Here is a 14968-nt window from a genome sequence, read left to right as displayed (position 1 = left end):
TAATGACAAGTTTGAGGTACATCCATCTTCCCTCCCCTCATCAAAAGGGAACAGGACCAAAGTGAGCTGCCTGAGATAGTGCTTCAGGCTCTGCTTTGCACCAGGTTCAGCAAAATCCTTTACCGTGGCCCTTCCCAGGAGCTTTTAAGCTTATCCCCCCCTCCCTCCCCCCCGCCTTGGCTGTCTGAGACTTTAATATTCCTGCCTTTGATTTTTTTCTCTCTGCTAGTGTGTTTTGCCAGACAGCACCTGGAAGTCAGTAATCACCCAGCAAAGTCACTGCAAGTCAGCAGGGTCTGCTGTGAGGTCAAGGCTGGCTGCCTGGTGGCTCTCCTCGAGCTCGTGGTAGGGCATGCAGGGGGAGCTGGCACCCCAGTTGGCACCCACCCACCAGTACCATCCCTCTTTAAGGCTACGGAAGGTAGAAGCTGCTCACCATGAAGTAGGAACATAAGAAAAAGGCTCAGGGAAATACCCTAATACAGGGCCTTCCTCCATGGATACGGTGGAACAATTCCACTCAAGTCAATAATTTAATCAGGGATTAATTTCCATTGCACATGTCAATGGAACTGTGCAGTTCACTGATAAAATAAACCTCTCCCCTCCTGTACACACAGGCTACGGCAGCTGTTTGTGAGGTCCCTCTGTACCTGTGAAACCTTATAATGCCAAAGCTGGTCTTAATTTAGGGCATGGTCTCAAACTGCACCAAGTTTTGCTCCTTGGTGCAAGAAACACAGAGGTGCATGTTTGTGTGTCAAAAGAGCTCAAATTCTCACTATTTCTCTTGGACCAACTGCTCTTGCAGGTTGTTGCAGGAAATGAGGTATAAAGAGCCATAAAGGAGTAAATCCCAGCTATTACTGACTTCTTAAAACTTTTGTTGTGGTGCAATTCCACTGAACAAAAGTTTTGATGTAAGACTTGTGAAGACAAACTGCAATGCCCTTAGAAGATCTCCTCATTCACCCACTTGGCTAGGGCTCCTCTAGTATTTCCTTGAGAGGATTGTAACATGATCGTGCTGATTAGCCTAGAACAGATAGAGATGTCAAATCGTGTAGGCAATCACCTGAGAACCTTATCTTGGGCAAGATCCTATCTTCCCACAGTACTAAGAACTGTGTCCCTTTAGCCAGATCATAGTAACAAATTCTCAGCATTGTTTTTGGGAAGCACATGGCTTTCTCTGACAGCACTGAGTGGGTACCACCCCTAGCATCTTCACTGGTCTTCATGAAAGATTAGCAGAATACGTTTTCTTTAGGGATGAAATATTTTTGGGATGCAGCAATGCTGTGCCACTTATCTCTCTGTTCTGTTCTGGTGAGCATTTTTGACAACACTCTTCTGGCTGATGGTTCCTCACTTTCCAGCAAGGAAGGAAACCCAAACTCTTAAAATATTTAAGTAGATTTGTGGCAGAAGGGTGCTTTGCGTGAGATGGTGTTATTGAACCAGATGCTACAGCAAGTGGGTGGACAAACAGCAGGTGCTGGAAGGTCAATAATGCTGTAGGAGAAGTCCTGCCCAAGAGGAAAGCAAACAATGCTTCTGCATCATGCGGAGGTGAAATCCAGATTGTGTCCAAGGTGCTACACTACAGAATCTATTAGTTACCCATATAAGTGAAATTTATTGACTGAAAGCTTTTGAAAATAGATCCAGGCCACTGGTTTATCCACGTATGTACAGCGGAAGCAATCAGCATGAAGGAAGAGGCTGCAGATGGATGGATAAGAGATGTGACGCTGGTTTCACTCCCGCTGAGGCAACCACACCGCTCTGAAGGGGAGATGACAGGCGCCTCCAAGATGTGAACATTAGCCTGAGTGGTCTGGATGGATGGACACAGCCCCGGACCCCTGGGTGACCATCCCTCAGCCAGGTGGTCCTTGAGCACCAAGGTCACCACCTTCTGAGAGCAGGGGTCTGGCTGTCCCAGCAGGTCACACTGCCCAGGGGAAATCTTTTCCTGGGGGCTCAGTCCTCCCACAAGGTGGTCACCTTTGAAAAGTGAGAAGCCACATCTTGTGTGGTGCCCAGGCCTTAGGGGCCAGAGGAGGGCTGTGGCAGCCCCTCTCCTTCCCTGTGACACCAGCCGGGGGATCTGCCACAGTGGGGCCGGGGCCTGCCCCGCTGGCTGAGGGGAGCCTCGGACCTTCTGGCGGCCGCCCCGCCGCCTTGAGGAGGCCTAGCCAAGGCGAAGCGGCCCCGGTCGGCGCCCCGCGGCCTGAGGGGGCGACTGCAGAGGGGCGGCGGCCTCGGCGCCTCCCGCCGCCGGCGGGGAGGGGAGGGGAGCGGAGGGCGGGACGGGCCGCGCCGGGCCCCGCTCCTCCCCGCCCCCGGCCCGCCCAGGAGGGAAGGAGCCCGGCTTCTTCCCCCTCACGCCTGGTGCCCGGCGTGGGCCTGGGAGGTGTTTCTGCGCCCCCGCCGCGGCCATGGAGGTTTTCTGCGGGTCCCGCTTCTGGGTAAGCAGCACGGCCGGCGGTGCCGCCTCCTTCCCTCCCCTCCTTCCCGCCCCGCGGGCTGAGGAGAAAGTTGGATGAGGAAGTTTGCGCGGAGGAGCCGGGGGGGAGCGGGGACCAGCCCCCTCAGGGCCGGCTGCGGGGTTTGCCCCGGGGCGAGGAGAAGCGCCCTGTCCCGCTCTGGAGGGGCCGCGCCGGGTGTGAGGGGCCGGAGCGGGCGGGGAGGGCTCGGTCCTGAGGGCGTCCGAGGGGCTGAGCTGCATCTCAGCCTCTGTGGTGGCTCCTCCCGGCTGAGGAGCAGGACCAGGAGCAGGGTTGGTAGCACCTTGTTGGCCATTCAGTATCTCCAGACCAGAGCCAAGACCCCCAAGGGACCCCACAAGACGCCAGGCCGTGCCACAGCTCCTCCTGCCATCCCGCAGGAGATGCGGGGTTCCCCGCAGCTCTCCCCACAGCTCTAAGTCCACCTCTGGACCTCACAGCGAGCCATCTTCTGAGGGGTCCTGTTTTAGCGTCGCTCTTCAGAACCCCTCTGACGAGCGGGAAGGTGCTCCCTCTGAAGTGTTTTCTTACTGCTGAAGAGTGGTGGGTTCATGGCAGCCACAAGCCTCGGAGGGCTCAGTCACAAGCCTTGGAGGGCTGCGGTGACTTATGTTACTGGTTGGAGTCACTTCCAAAAGTCAGCTTTTTGGAAAGGCTGGTTGCAGCGGAGGCTGGGTTTGTGAGCAAGAAAGTTGGAAACAGCTGCTGTGGTGGGCTGTGATGGTGAAGGGTGTTCGGTGCTGACTGCTGCAAGTGCTTGGGGCTGTCAGGGTACAGCGTGCTGCCTTCCCCTGGGTAGGCAGGCACTGCAGACCCTGTTGAAGCCATGGGGATTTGAGTGTGTACGGTGAGTCTGGGACTGCCCTCCAAAAAAAAAAAAATCACAATTTTTGTATATGCCTTTCTCTTACGTTGGTATAGCTCAAGGGAGGTTTTTTGAAAAAAAAAAAAAAAAAGATGAGCAGGAATGTCTGAAGATGAATGACTGCTAGGGAGTTACTAGAGGACAACATAAGCAGTTGGCTATGCAGATTTAATGCTGAGCTCCATCTTCAGATAACTAGTTACCTTTCAACATCTGTCTCAACATTACTTTTAAGGGAATTAGGCTCCTAAGCCCCTTGGTTACATTTCTTTGTTCAGCCTCAGATTTTGTTTCCAAGTGCTCTACATGCTCTCTGCTACAACAGTTGGCAGATAAGCTTGCTCAAACAAGTATTTTCACCTCTTATTTCTACTATAAACGCTCAAAGAACGGGAACAAGCACAAACAGATCAACACTGCTCACTAGTGTATTGACTGGCTTGAGACACGTGTCTTAGCTTCTCAAGGAAGGATTCTAGTGTAACTACTCTTTGTGGCCAAAGCTTTTGATAACAATTTGTTGATATGCTCATGTAAAATGTTTAGGTAGTTTTGCTGGTTTTCAGTATGAAGTAAATGTATCATTCTGTACTTTATGCAGTACTATTAAGCTCAAGCACAGTACCCTTTGGGATCCTGTGTCTGGTGTATGCTCTGTTCAGGTAGTATATCCTGGTTTTCATATTGCCATGGCTTTTTAAAGCTAAATTTGCAGGAAGTGATATAAAGGTAATCCAGGGAAGGGATTTTAATTAATAAACATTTATTTTCAGCATAAACGATGAAGAGTTCTAAATGTATTTAACAAAGCAATAGTGCAAATGTGATTAACTCCAGTTGTTCTGAAACGTGGTAGTTTGGATTGGGAGACAAATGGATTTTCTGTCCGAGTCCATGAAGGAAGATGTCAGTCATGTCAAAGCTCTCCAGAAACTTATATTTTTGGTGTAATTATGTCATCTTTATACCTCAAAATAAAATATTACTGAAGAATAAAAAGAGACTGATTGAAAAGAGAAGAGCAATCGTCCTTAAGCAAATGGGTGAGCTTCTTCATAAATCTAGACCCGTTCTGTTTCTTCTGAATGATCCAGAGTTGTTTAGAGTCAGAACAACCTTCCAACTGTTTTATTATTTTTAAAAATGGTACTCAGTAACTGTGTGAAATGGAGTATGTAACCCAGTGACCAGCAGATTGGACTCAGTGTCCAAGAGTCTTAGACCCTATTTTCAGTAGCTGGTGGTATTTGCTCTGTTAACAGGAGCAAACTCATTTTATGAGAGATTCTAAGAGATGGCCATGTAGATGACAGTTGCCTTGAGATGATTTGTTGTGCAAATATGCTGTTCCAGAAGAAAATGCAGGTGGAGACTTCTTTTTCTAATACGTGCACAGAAGTTGGGGTTTCTCGTGCTGCTGTACACTTGAAGAAGGAAGAAAAGGTAAAAGGCAGTTACTGGCCTGTGCATGCAAACTAATGGTGTGCAGCTTTGCAGTTCAGATCAAGAACTTCAGACAATATGAACCAATATTAATGTTTGCTTTTTCATAGCTGATGAACTTAGACTCTTTCCCCATTTTTTGTCAAAGAAAATCTAGGTATTTTTGGAAGCTGAAGGACATACTGGTGTCAGTTTTAAAACTGTTTAGAGGGAAAGGAAATGTGCTGTTCCAATTTAAACAGTTCTTTGTTTTAGAGTTTAAACCAATTACAATACTTTTCTGTTAAAAGGAGGGCAGAACCAACACAAAACTGTTCAGAATTAGCTCATGAAAATGTTTACATTCAACTATATCGACTTTAACAGAAGATTGATTTATCTTGGATTTTTTCTGGCTTATCAGAAATGTTACGGTTTCAACTCTTCACCCTGATGCAGGGTGGGGAATTTTGCTGGAAATGTCAACAAGTTGGTTTTTTTGTGTTTGTGCAGAGGCAAAATAATTTCCTGTTCAACCCATTTTAGAACTAAGAAATTAAAGGAACCACTGTAGGTCACATAAGAAATCTATAAAAGCTTTTGGCTTCCAAGCTGTTGCTTTACCTGTTGAACATGCAATCAGCAAATCACTAATACAAATACAGGATATTTTATACATACAGAGGAACAACCAGAACATTATTTTTCAAAATGCAGTATGAGCAATGTCTTCATCATAACACTTAGAAACATACTGTCTACTTCAATTGGGAATTTGAGTCTAATTGTTAGTATCTCATAGCAGCGTTCCATGCTAAATTCCTTTCGGGAAGAGATGAATGCAATAGCGCATACCCACACAAGGCAGTCCTTAGGTGTGTTATTTACTATTGCCCATAATTACCTCCTACTTATTGTGTCACATATTTACTGTGTGATAGAAAGTGTGCTGGATAGGCGTGCCAATTAACGTGACCCACAATCTCTGTACTTGAGAAGTAGATACTGGTGAATTATCACTTATTCATTGCTTATGCCCTCCTCTGTAGTAAACTGTGTGCGGTTCCTCCGAGATGAGAACAGTCACCTTCTAGGAAGAATTTGCTGCAGAAGTGTTTTGGCCTAGTGACTAAACAACGCGAGCTTAGAAAACCAAATTTTCTTCCAGCATAAAGACACGTTGTCTTTCTGCAGCCCAGACTCTCTGGGTAAGAAGTGGCATTTATGGCTGCTGTGAGAATAAAAGTGCTCTGCAGTACTTGGGTATTCTTGCAATGATGGGTCATATAAACATCTTAGCATACAGACTAAGTGCCTGGGCTTAAGCAGCAGCTTGTGTCTTTGGTGTTGGGGTATTATTATTTAAACAGCATAAATAGGAAATGTGAGGACAAGTGATACAGCGCTTCAAAGGAGAGGCCACAACTTCTATTTGGTTATGGATGAGATCCAGGCTTGTTCCTTTTGATCCTGCTTGGCCCACAGAGCTCCGTTTCCTTGTCTATCCTGTCTCTTGCTATCTTGACAGATGTCTTAGTTTTGTTGTTTTTTTTTAATTTTTTCCCCATCCCACGTGGAGCGCTGGCACCTTCTTCATCCAGAGGCTCTTGAGTAACTCAACAGGAAGTTGCAGCAACTCTCAAAAGTAAACAATACCTCAGTCTTTGAGATAGTCTCATACAAGCACCCCATTAACCTTTAGGTTTGCGGATATTCCTTCATCTTGAGTCATTCTGTAAAATTTGAGTGGATTTGGACTAAAAGTCGTGCTGCTCTCTGGGAATGCAACTTCCTGCCCTGTCGCCTCAAAGTGCCACCAATCTCCCCTCTGCATAATTTCCCCTTTTACCTCATCATGTATCATGCTTAAATGTTTTGTAGCTCAAGATGACAGGTTAGAGTAGTAGTAAGGAAGAAATCTTTCTTTCAAGGAAGATGGCAAACCATGTACTACTTGTAACATGCATACAAATTTATTTTAAAAAAAAAACACCACAACTTATGTGACTTGGCCCTAAATTGATAATGATACATCGAATTTCAATTATTCCATTATATTTTCAACCAAATTAGTTCCTGCAGCGGAAGAGTGAAGCGAAAGGTCTTAGCAGGTCATTGCTAAGGGGGGATTCTGCAGTAGGATGGTGTGGTCCAGACTGGCTGTTCTTTATATATTAGCTTCCTCTTCTGCCACACTGTGATAAACACAGAAAGTTCAGTGCTTATAAGTGCGATACAGATCTTCCCATAATCTCTGTTAACTGCATCCAGCTTGAGATAACTGAGTCCCACTTCTGTAAATCACTTCACAAATGATTGCATCAGGTATCTGTGTTCTTTCTCACATTAGGTAGGAGATCAAAATAGGTAACTTTAATGGTCTCTTCAGACTTCAGATCTATGAAGTTCTGCTCTCAAAGGGTAGCTGTGTTGGCAACATCCTGAACTTAAAAGCAATTAAGTCCTCAAGCTCAAATCCTCCGAGACTTAAGATTCTTGAATTGAGTTGAATGGAAGCTATTACTAAAGGATCAGAGCCTCAGATTCTCAGTGTTGAGCAGTATAAATATTTATCATTAGATTTGGAGTATTATCCAGGCCCTATGATCTGTGTGTAAACAGCATAATAGACTGTATTTGAATCTGTTTAGGAAAGACAAAGTCTGGATTTGAGAGTTGTGAGCAAAGCTTAATACCAGTGAAAGCTGTCAATATCAAGGATTTATGGAGTCCTTCAACGATGGTGTCAATTAATGATGCTCATGAAAATGACTTTCATTTCAGTAGAATGTGTGAATGTGATTATTCATGTTTTTCAAGGGAAGCAGTCATTGCCGTTTCCTTCAAACTGACAGGTCAAACAAACAAAACAGTTCTCAGGAGAATGGGGTGGCTGATAAAACTCTCACCACCAACATCTGACCAGTGGGGTTGAATCCCTTCTGGAATTCCCAGCTGCAATTCTGGAACGTCAGGAAAAATGATTTGTGACAAAAAAATTCCACCCAAGGGGAGAAAAATCTTTTTTTTTTTTTTTTTTTTTCCAGGTGCACTCTGACTTTGTGGGAGATGCTTCACAAAGGCCTTTTGGATACAAAATCCTGCTTGTCCCTCCTTTGCATGCATCTCCTGGGGGTGGGACAGGATGCCATGGGACAGTGCAGATGGTACAGAACTGGGAGCCTTTTGTAGGGAGGCAGAGTCCCACTTTGCTTTCTTTGAGTATTAAAGTATTAAAGCCCCACAGGGGCACTTTTTCTCCATAGCAAAACTCAAGGTCGTATCTGTTCTTCAGCTTCTAACACAACTGTTCCCCCCTGGTCACAGCTCTGACCATTTCAGCTTAAGTGACATGCCTGGTACCTGTACTGTCTAGGATTGAGGAATTCTATAAAGTTTCCCTACTGAAAAGAAACAGTATTTGAAACAAAATCTAAGTCACTTGAAGAGCTCCTTAAAATGGAGCTTATTTAATTGCTACAGTTAAGAATATAAAGCATTTTGAGATGGGCCTAACCTACCTGGTAGGCAAATTGCTATGCCACTGGAGATGTAATCCTTTCCTTTCTACACGTGTAAATTTGTAATGTATTAAAATGAAGAGACTATTACTGTTTAAAATTTAATTTAAAAAAAATTCCTTTGAGAAACCTATTAAATGGGATCTTTGATTTTTCCAGTAAGCTAATGCCCCATTTGTCTCCTGATACCGCTGCCAAGGTGATGGGCCATTATCCAGTCGCACGTTTTTTGGCTGAGCTGGAGGCGAGCGGGCAGAGATCTTCCCAGGAATGCAGTCGGGCTTTTGTACAAGCGGCAGCCTTGACTCTGCCCTCTGGCACCTTGTCCCTGTGCTAATCTCACAGCAGCCTGAGAGGTGAAGTCAATGCAATAAAACTTAGCTCATTTACAGTAACGTCATGTGCCGGTGTCCTAAAGCTTTGAATTAGAACAGAGTGAGAAACGAAAAAGGGAGAGAAGAAAAACTGTTTCACAGGAGTTGTTTCAAATGTCAAAGTCATTTAGTTTCCAAACTTGCTGAGAATACAGAAACACATATGACACTTGTGCAATTAAAAAAGAGAAGTATATTTGTCATTTCTTCCTTTTCCCCACGGATTAATGATTTGTATTCTAGAATCTCTCCCACCTCTTTCTTACAAATGCAATCTTTTAATTTAATTTCCTTTTTTAAAATACGTATGTTTGGAAGCACGGAAAAATCTCCGCATTCTGGATATCATCTTTTTATTACAGTAAGGAGAGGGGACAGCAAGCAAAGTGGAACAAAAAGCAGCAAAAAATCCTTTACGCTTTCATGTTTTCTCTCCTTTGAAAAAGCAAGGTATCTTCTGGGGGAAATAGTTTGCGATTATAAGATCTGTTGGATGGAAAATTGTGGCCAGTGGTAATCTTCTATGCAGCCATGCTGTTCTGCCTGCTTCTTTTTACTCTTTTTACTCTTTTTTTTTTTTTTTTTTTCTCCTGCCCCTGCTACAGAGTGGCTACCTCTTGCTTATGTGTTGGGGACCTGCGATGATTCACTTCCCACATCTAAGCATCTTTGTGGTGAAATGTGAAAGTTCTGGCTCATTTGGGTATTTGAAGCATCATTACTGTAAGGAAGTTGAAATTGGGCCCCTGTGGTCTTACAGCAATTAGTCAAGGACCACTCTGCTCTCTCCTCCCGGCACTGGCCGGGCAGAGTCAGCTGTAGGGTTTTTGTGCAGATCATAGCTGGATCATGATGATTCTTTTATGATTAATGAACATGATTCTTTTTGAAATGGGGATTTCCTGGTTTTTGAAAAAAGAGAAAAATCAAGTTTTAACCTTTAAGTTCACATCACGTAGTGTTGGATAGAAGCCACACATGCAATTGGTTTGGGGTAGAGCGTTGCATCAGGACAATTCTGCCTTTGCTCTGATTTCTGTGATTAACATACTCCTTCTCCATAGTCACCTGATCCCGTCTTTTCTTTATCTCTGAATTTCTTGGTTTAACCACACCGAAGGCCAGCCTTCACTTTAAGAAGAAGGGAAGAGAAGAGAGAATAGCTGAGAGGGTGGGGGGAGATGTAGGAACAGACTTTTCCCAAAGATGCTACCTGTAGTGGTGCTTTGCAAGCTCTTTGTCTGGTTTAGGGCCAGACTGTGATTTTCACTCTTTTTCTCAGTAAAAATGACTAAGATAAATAGGTCTGTGGACTGAGAGATGAGTACAGTTTGTACAAATTAACTCCGAGAGTGTAGCTGGAGCGTAACGCTCGTCTGTGTTAGGTGAGCTTAGGTCAGTTCTGTGAGTGATAAACCGGGCTTAATCTTGGCATTAAAGCTCATTAGCACCTGGAGTCTGTCCTTGCCCTTTAGCCTGCTGCCGCAGTTGACTTCTTGGCGCTCCCCTAATGATTGTCCCTGCAGCTGAAGAGTGTGACCAACCTTGGGCGCTTGAGGTGGCGCGTCACCTTTGTCCCCTCCCCACCAAACTCCCACGCTGCTGTCATGTTAAGGACAGCCTTGACCAGACGCTAAAATCTCATTATTGCTGCAGTCAATTTGTCCATTCCAGCTCCCACTAGCAGGCCGAGTGTCAGAGTAGCACTGGGGACTTTTTTTTTTTTTTGTGATGATCCCTTTTATTATTATTGTACATCAGTCCAACTGGATGGGCCAGCTTAAAATGGAGGAGTGAGGGTGGGAGGGGTTTTTTTTTTTTTTTGTGATGATCCCTTTTATTATTATTGTACATCAGTCCAACTGGATGGGCCAGCTTAAAATGGAGGAGTGAGGGTGGGAAGGGGAGAAAATAAAGCAGGAACCATCTCATTTGGAGCTGCTTCAGCTGTTCCTACTTCTTCATAATTGAGCTGGGTTCTTCATGATCTTTCAGTTTACCCTGTTCCTTTCAATGGAAGGGAGATGGGATGGCTCAAATTAAAGTTACTTCCCAACACCCGTCATCATGCTGGGCTGAAATACAGCAACCCACTGCTTTATTTGTACTTCCACAAGGCTATAGGAAAGGCCTTTGGTGCAATTAACAAAAATTTTTCTCTACAACAGTATGTAGCTTTGATCAATTCTAAAAAACAGTCAGGGACTTTCTTCTGCTGAAAGAATGATCCTTTTCTTCTTAATCCTGCTTTTGACTCCTGAGCATTGGTGCCTCTATGGGTCCACTACACCGTCCCCTCTCCAAGTCTCCTCTGTCCAAGCAAGAAGACTGACTGCTACTAAAATGGTTGAAGTGGATGGATTTTATTTTTACTTCAGGTGTATGTTCTCTTGGGTGCAGATATTTCCTGTGGTCAGCTTCTACTTTACTATCTCTCTTAAGCTACGGATGCTTTTTGAAAGACACATTTTCCAGGATTGTGTGACTGTGGCAGAATACGACCCTACTTTTTTTTCATCCTGCCTCGTTTTTGTTCACGATGGCAGAGAAGCTCTGAACTTCTACTCTTAAAACTCAAAAACTAAAAGAAGTAGGAAGAGAAACTTGCTGGTTTGTGTAACACCTGTCACTAAGCCTGTACATTGATTTTTTGAGGGTCTGGTCCACCGTGCATTGTGTGGTTGGTACCATTTATACCATGAAACTTCAACTCAAGCAAAAACGTGACTAGTTACTCCACAACCATAAACTTGCTTGTAGAGGCTATGAACTTGTGCAAGGTCTGTTTGATCGATTAAAATAAGTCACTAAAGATCCTTTTACTGCTGGAAAAGAAAGTTCAGTTTCCTGCATGATGTCCTTCAGTGATGCAGATAACCATTACAGTGTGCTTTGTAAACAGAAGAATACTGTTTCTGGTTATTAACTGTGTGGTTTATGCAGTACTGTAAATGCTTATGTCCTTTCAACCTCACCGTTTCTCCAAGCAGAATTATTGAGTTGTTGCAGAGGAGAATGTCGTTATCTTTTGCCCTGCCTTAAGAGGGGAAAGGGGGGGGGCGGGGAAAAAGAGGTGGTTCATGTAATCTTCTGAAGGAATTGAGTTGTGAGCAGTCACTGTGGATTAATGCAGCACGTTATTGCTTCTGTGTGTAAGGGTGAAATCGTTCCTTTGGAAACGTAAACTAATGAACTTGCTCTGAAAAGGCCATTTGAAACAGCCTTCCGGAGGCCTGGAGCAGAGTGCATGTTTGCCTTTGTGCTCTAAAATGATTACTAGAGTTTGCCCCAAAGAGCTTACCCCAGGGTCCAAGCAGAGGAGATGGACAGCAGCTAGGAGTGGGAGGTGAGACGTGGAGAGCCTGAGATGAAGCCTGTGCTGTAGCTAAGACTGAGCCCTGACAGTTTGTGGTGGTGTGGTTCAGAGCTATAGCTGCAGAGCCATCCTTGTGCTTGGGAGGAGACTGTGCGGTACAGCCAAGAGAAAACCAGCTGCTTTTTTTTGTTGTTGTTGTTTTTTTTCCCCTTATTCTATGAGAAATACCATTTCCATGTTTATTTACTGCAGAAAGCATTGTTACTTTCAGTTATTCGCTCCCCGTCTTTTACTCTTCGTGTGTATCTTACCAGTCAGCTTTCCAATTTGACTTTTAATCTTAAATAACATGCCAACTTAGTGATAACTGACACAGAATTAGTGATGTGGCATGTATTAACCCTGGGTAGAGTGTGAATGACGTCAGCGCAATGGCCTTCACCTTCCCAGCAGATAAAGAATGTGTGTTTCCTGCGCTTTTCCTGATTCTTTTTGTGCTTTGGAAACTTAGAGAGAAACGTATTAATTTATCCACTCAACGAAGATAACTGCTTGCCTAACAAAGATGATGTTAGTCTTCCCTTGGGTTTGGAAGCTTTTCTTTGCTGGCTGTTTGAAGAGCATTTCTGCAGCATCTGCCATGTGATGGGGAAAGCCAGTGTGAGGCACTTTTATTTTGAGCTTCTGTAGTGGAGAAGGAGTTTAAGTTTTAGACTTAAACTCAAGACCAGATCCCAACTGGTCTTTCTCAGCAGGTTCTCTTAACATCATCCTTGGGGTTTGGAAAAGGGATGGACAGGAATTTCCCTGTTCCTGTTTTTCAGCCTAGCTTCAAGCTTTCTGTTTGTTCCCCCTCTTCTTTGAAAGCTGTAAGGGATGATTGCAAGAAATTCAAGATACATTGCATTGAATTTTTGCTTCCTTTAAGTGCATTGTCCGTTTTAAGGATGGCTTTTTCAATAGCAGTCTTCTTTTCCAGTGGAGAAAATGCTAAGTATTAGAGTAGATTTAATGTTGCTCAGAGCTCCCCCTGTTAAATACCTTCCCTTAAATGAAGATCATGTATTTAAAACTCCTCATCTAAATTTAGGTCCTGCTGCACAAATGGCCCTTACTACAAGGGTCATGTTTATCCAAAGGCTGGAGTGATGGGTATGATTGAAAGCTGCTGCAAGGGGCAATGTCAATGGTATTCTTAACAGATCAACAGAAAGCCCCACTAATTTGTAAGTTTTAGACTCCAGGGAACCCCTTGTCTGCTGCGAAGCTGTAACAAGCATCTCTAATCTCTTTTCCCATGGATGTTAGCATTGCATTTAAGTATTATTACAGGATTAAGTAAATTGTGTGTCTGGGGGTTCGGTACAGCAGGCTGGTATTTCTGTAATGCTGCATCTCGCCACCAGCGCCTCCAACCTGATCCATGACACTACATCCAAGGAAATGCTGCTGCTTCCAGACAGTTGCCACTGAGCTCTTGGCGATCCAGAGGAGCCACGCAGTGGAATGGGAGTTGGGATTAGGAAGAGGTCACAGATTATTGCCTTCAAGAGTTGCTTGTGGGGAAACAAACTGACATCGATGTTACCTGTGATGGATACGCTGGTTGTTACAGTTTCCCTGGGATAAGTTCTTTGGAGAAAGTGGTGTTGCCCTTATGAGATGCTTGTTGATGGGTCCCCCTGGCTCGGGGTCACTGAGCTGCCTGCAGAATGTTTTCAGTGGGCTTTCATTGAAGGGGAACCTGAGAGGGAGATGTGATGCCCTTAGGAAGGTGAGCGGCTCTCGGGACAGCACGGAGCCATGAGCCAAGGAACGCCTGTGCTATCCAACGTCAGCGTGTTAGACCCCTTCCAGTAGCAAGTCCAAAGGAAACCCTCAAACCCAGACAGCCCGAGGTGGGTATTTCCATCCTCAATCAGAATGGGACACGAGAAGCATTTAAACTTGGCCTGCTTACTAGGACAGAGTTCAGGACGTGGAAAGGCAATGCCAGATTAAAGTGGGAGCCTTAAAGATAGGAGTTAAAGAGCTAGTGAGTCCCTCCAACCATTGCTTCTTGTGTTTGTTTTCAGGGGTGGAGTTCCATAATTTTACTGCTGAATTGAAGGGTATTTAGCAATGTTTAACAATGTTGGCTTGGACAGGATAGATGGTACTGAGCCTTTGTGTTATATTCTGACTCGAAATGGGTTATTTAGGCTTGGGGTGGATGTTGGAATATATGCTGTCAGTGTGATTTATAAAGCCATAAAGTGAAACTGCCAGCTCCGTGAAAACAGATTCAGCTTGGGAAGAAATGTGGTAAGAAACACAACTTTCATATTCCCAATAATAATAATTCATAGCAGAGTTCTGCTACATAGCACATGGCATGGCAGCATTAGTCCACCGTGGTCCAATCTTAGGGTGAGCAAGTAATTTGCATGAAATTCCACTACTTAAATATTTTAGGCACTGTGTCTTCTAACAGAACACCTCTCATTGTATTCAGGGATGGAAAGAGTCTGCTCTCAGAAAACATTCATTGAATGGGAGACCTTTCACAGAAAAAACTCTGTTCCAGGAAAGCTTGTTTTTCTGGTCCAGGATGGAATTGGACCTGGGAGAACGTTCCCAAGACAGCTAGTAGTCAGGTCTGTCACCTTGGGCACAGGTTTCTCCTTCCACCCACACCCCCATTTCCCATGTACCGTGGAAGCAGTAGGCTCCTGTTGGTCATTTGTGGATGCTGCTTCTTGTACTTACACATAATTTTGGAAAGGTTCCACTTTTATTCTCAGAGATAATTCAACCGAATCTCAAAATCTTATGTGTTGTTTTTATTTTTTTTTTCAAGACAGAATTTTTGTCTTCTGGCCAGCTGTATTTATACATTCAGAAATGCAAGTCCTTTGCCTTGTTTAAATAAGAGTTAATGAAAACCTTTAAATGGCTTGGCAGCCATACAGTCTGTG

The 14968-nt window shown here is 44.3% G+C and overlaps 1 protein-coding gene across 1 annotated transcript in view; it reads left to right on the top strand.

Annotated features, from left to right (window-relative positions):
* Positions 1-2354: 2354 nt before the first annotated feature.
* The window catches only part of ABCC3 (ATP binding cassette subfamily C member 3), a 49859-nt gene continuing 37245 nt past the window's right edge, over positions 2355-14968 (top strand). Inside the window, exon 1 of the mRNA XM_014953891.1 lies at positions 2355-2474. Coding sequence (XP_014809377.1) covers positions 2445-2474 — 30 coding nt within the window. The 5' untranslated portion in view covers positions 2355-2444. The remainder of the gene's footprint in view (positions 2475-14968) is intronic.

This window comes from Calidris pugnax, unplaced genomic scaffold (genome assembly GCF_001431845.1).
Source record: "Calidris pugnax isolate Ruff unplaced genomic scaffold, ASM143184v1 scaffold9, whole genome shotgun sequence".
Lineage (NCBI taxonomy): Eukaryota > Metazoa > Chordata > Aves > Charadriiformes > Scolopacidae > Calidris > Calidris pugnax.
This window is presented reverse-complemented; position numbering and strand designations above follow the sequence as displayed.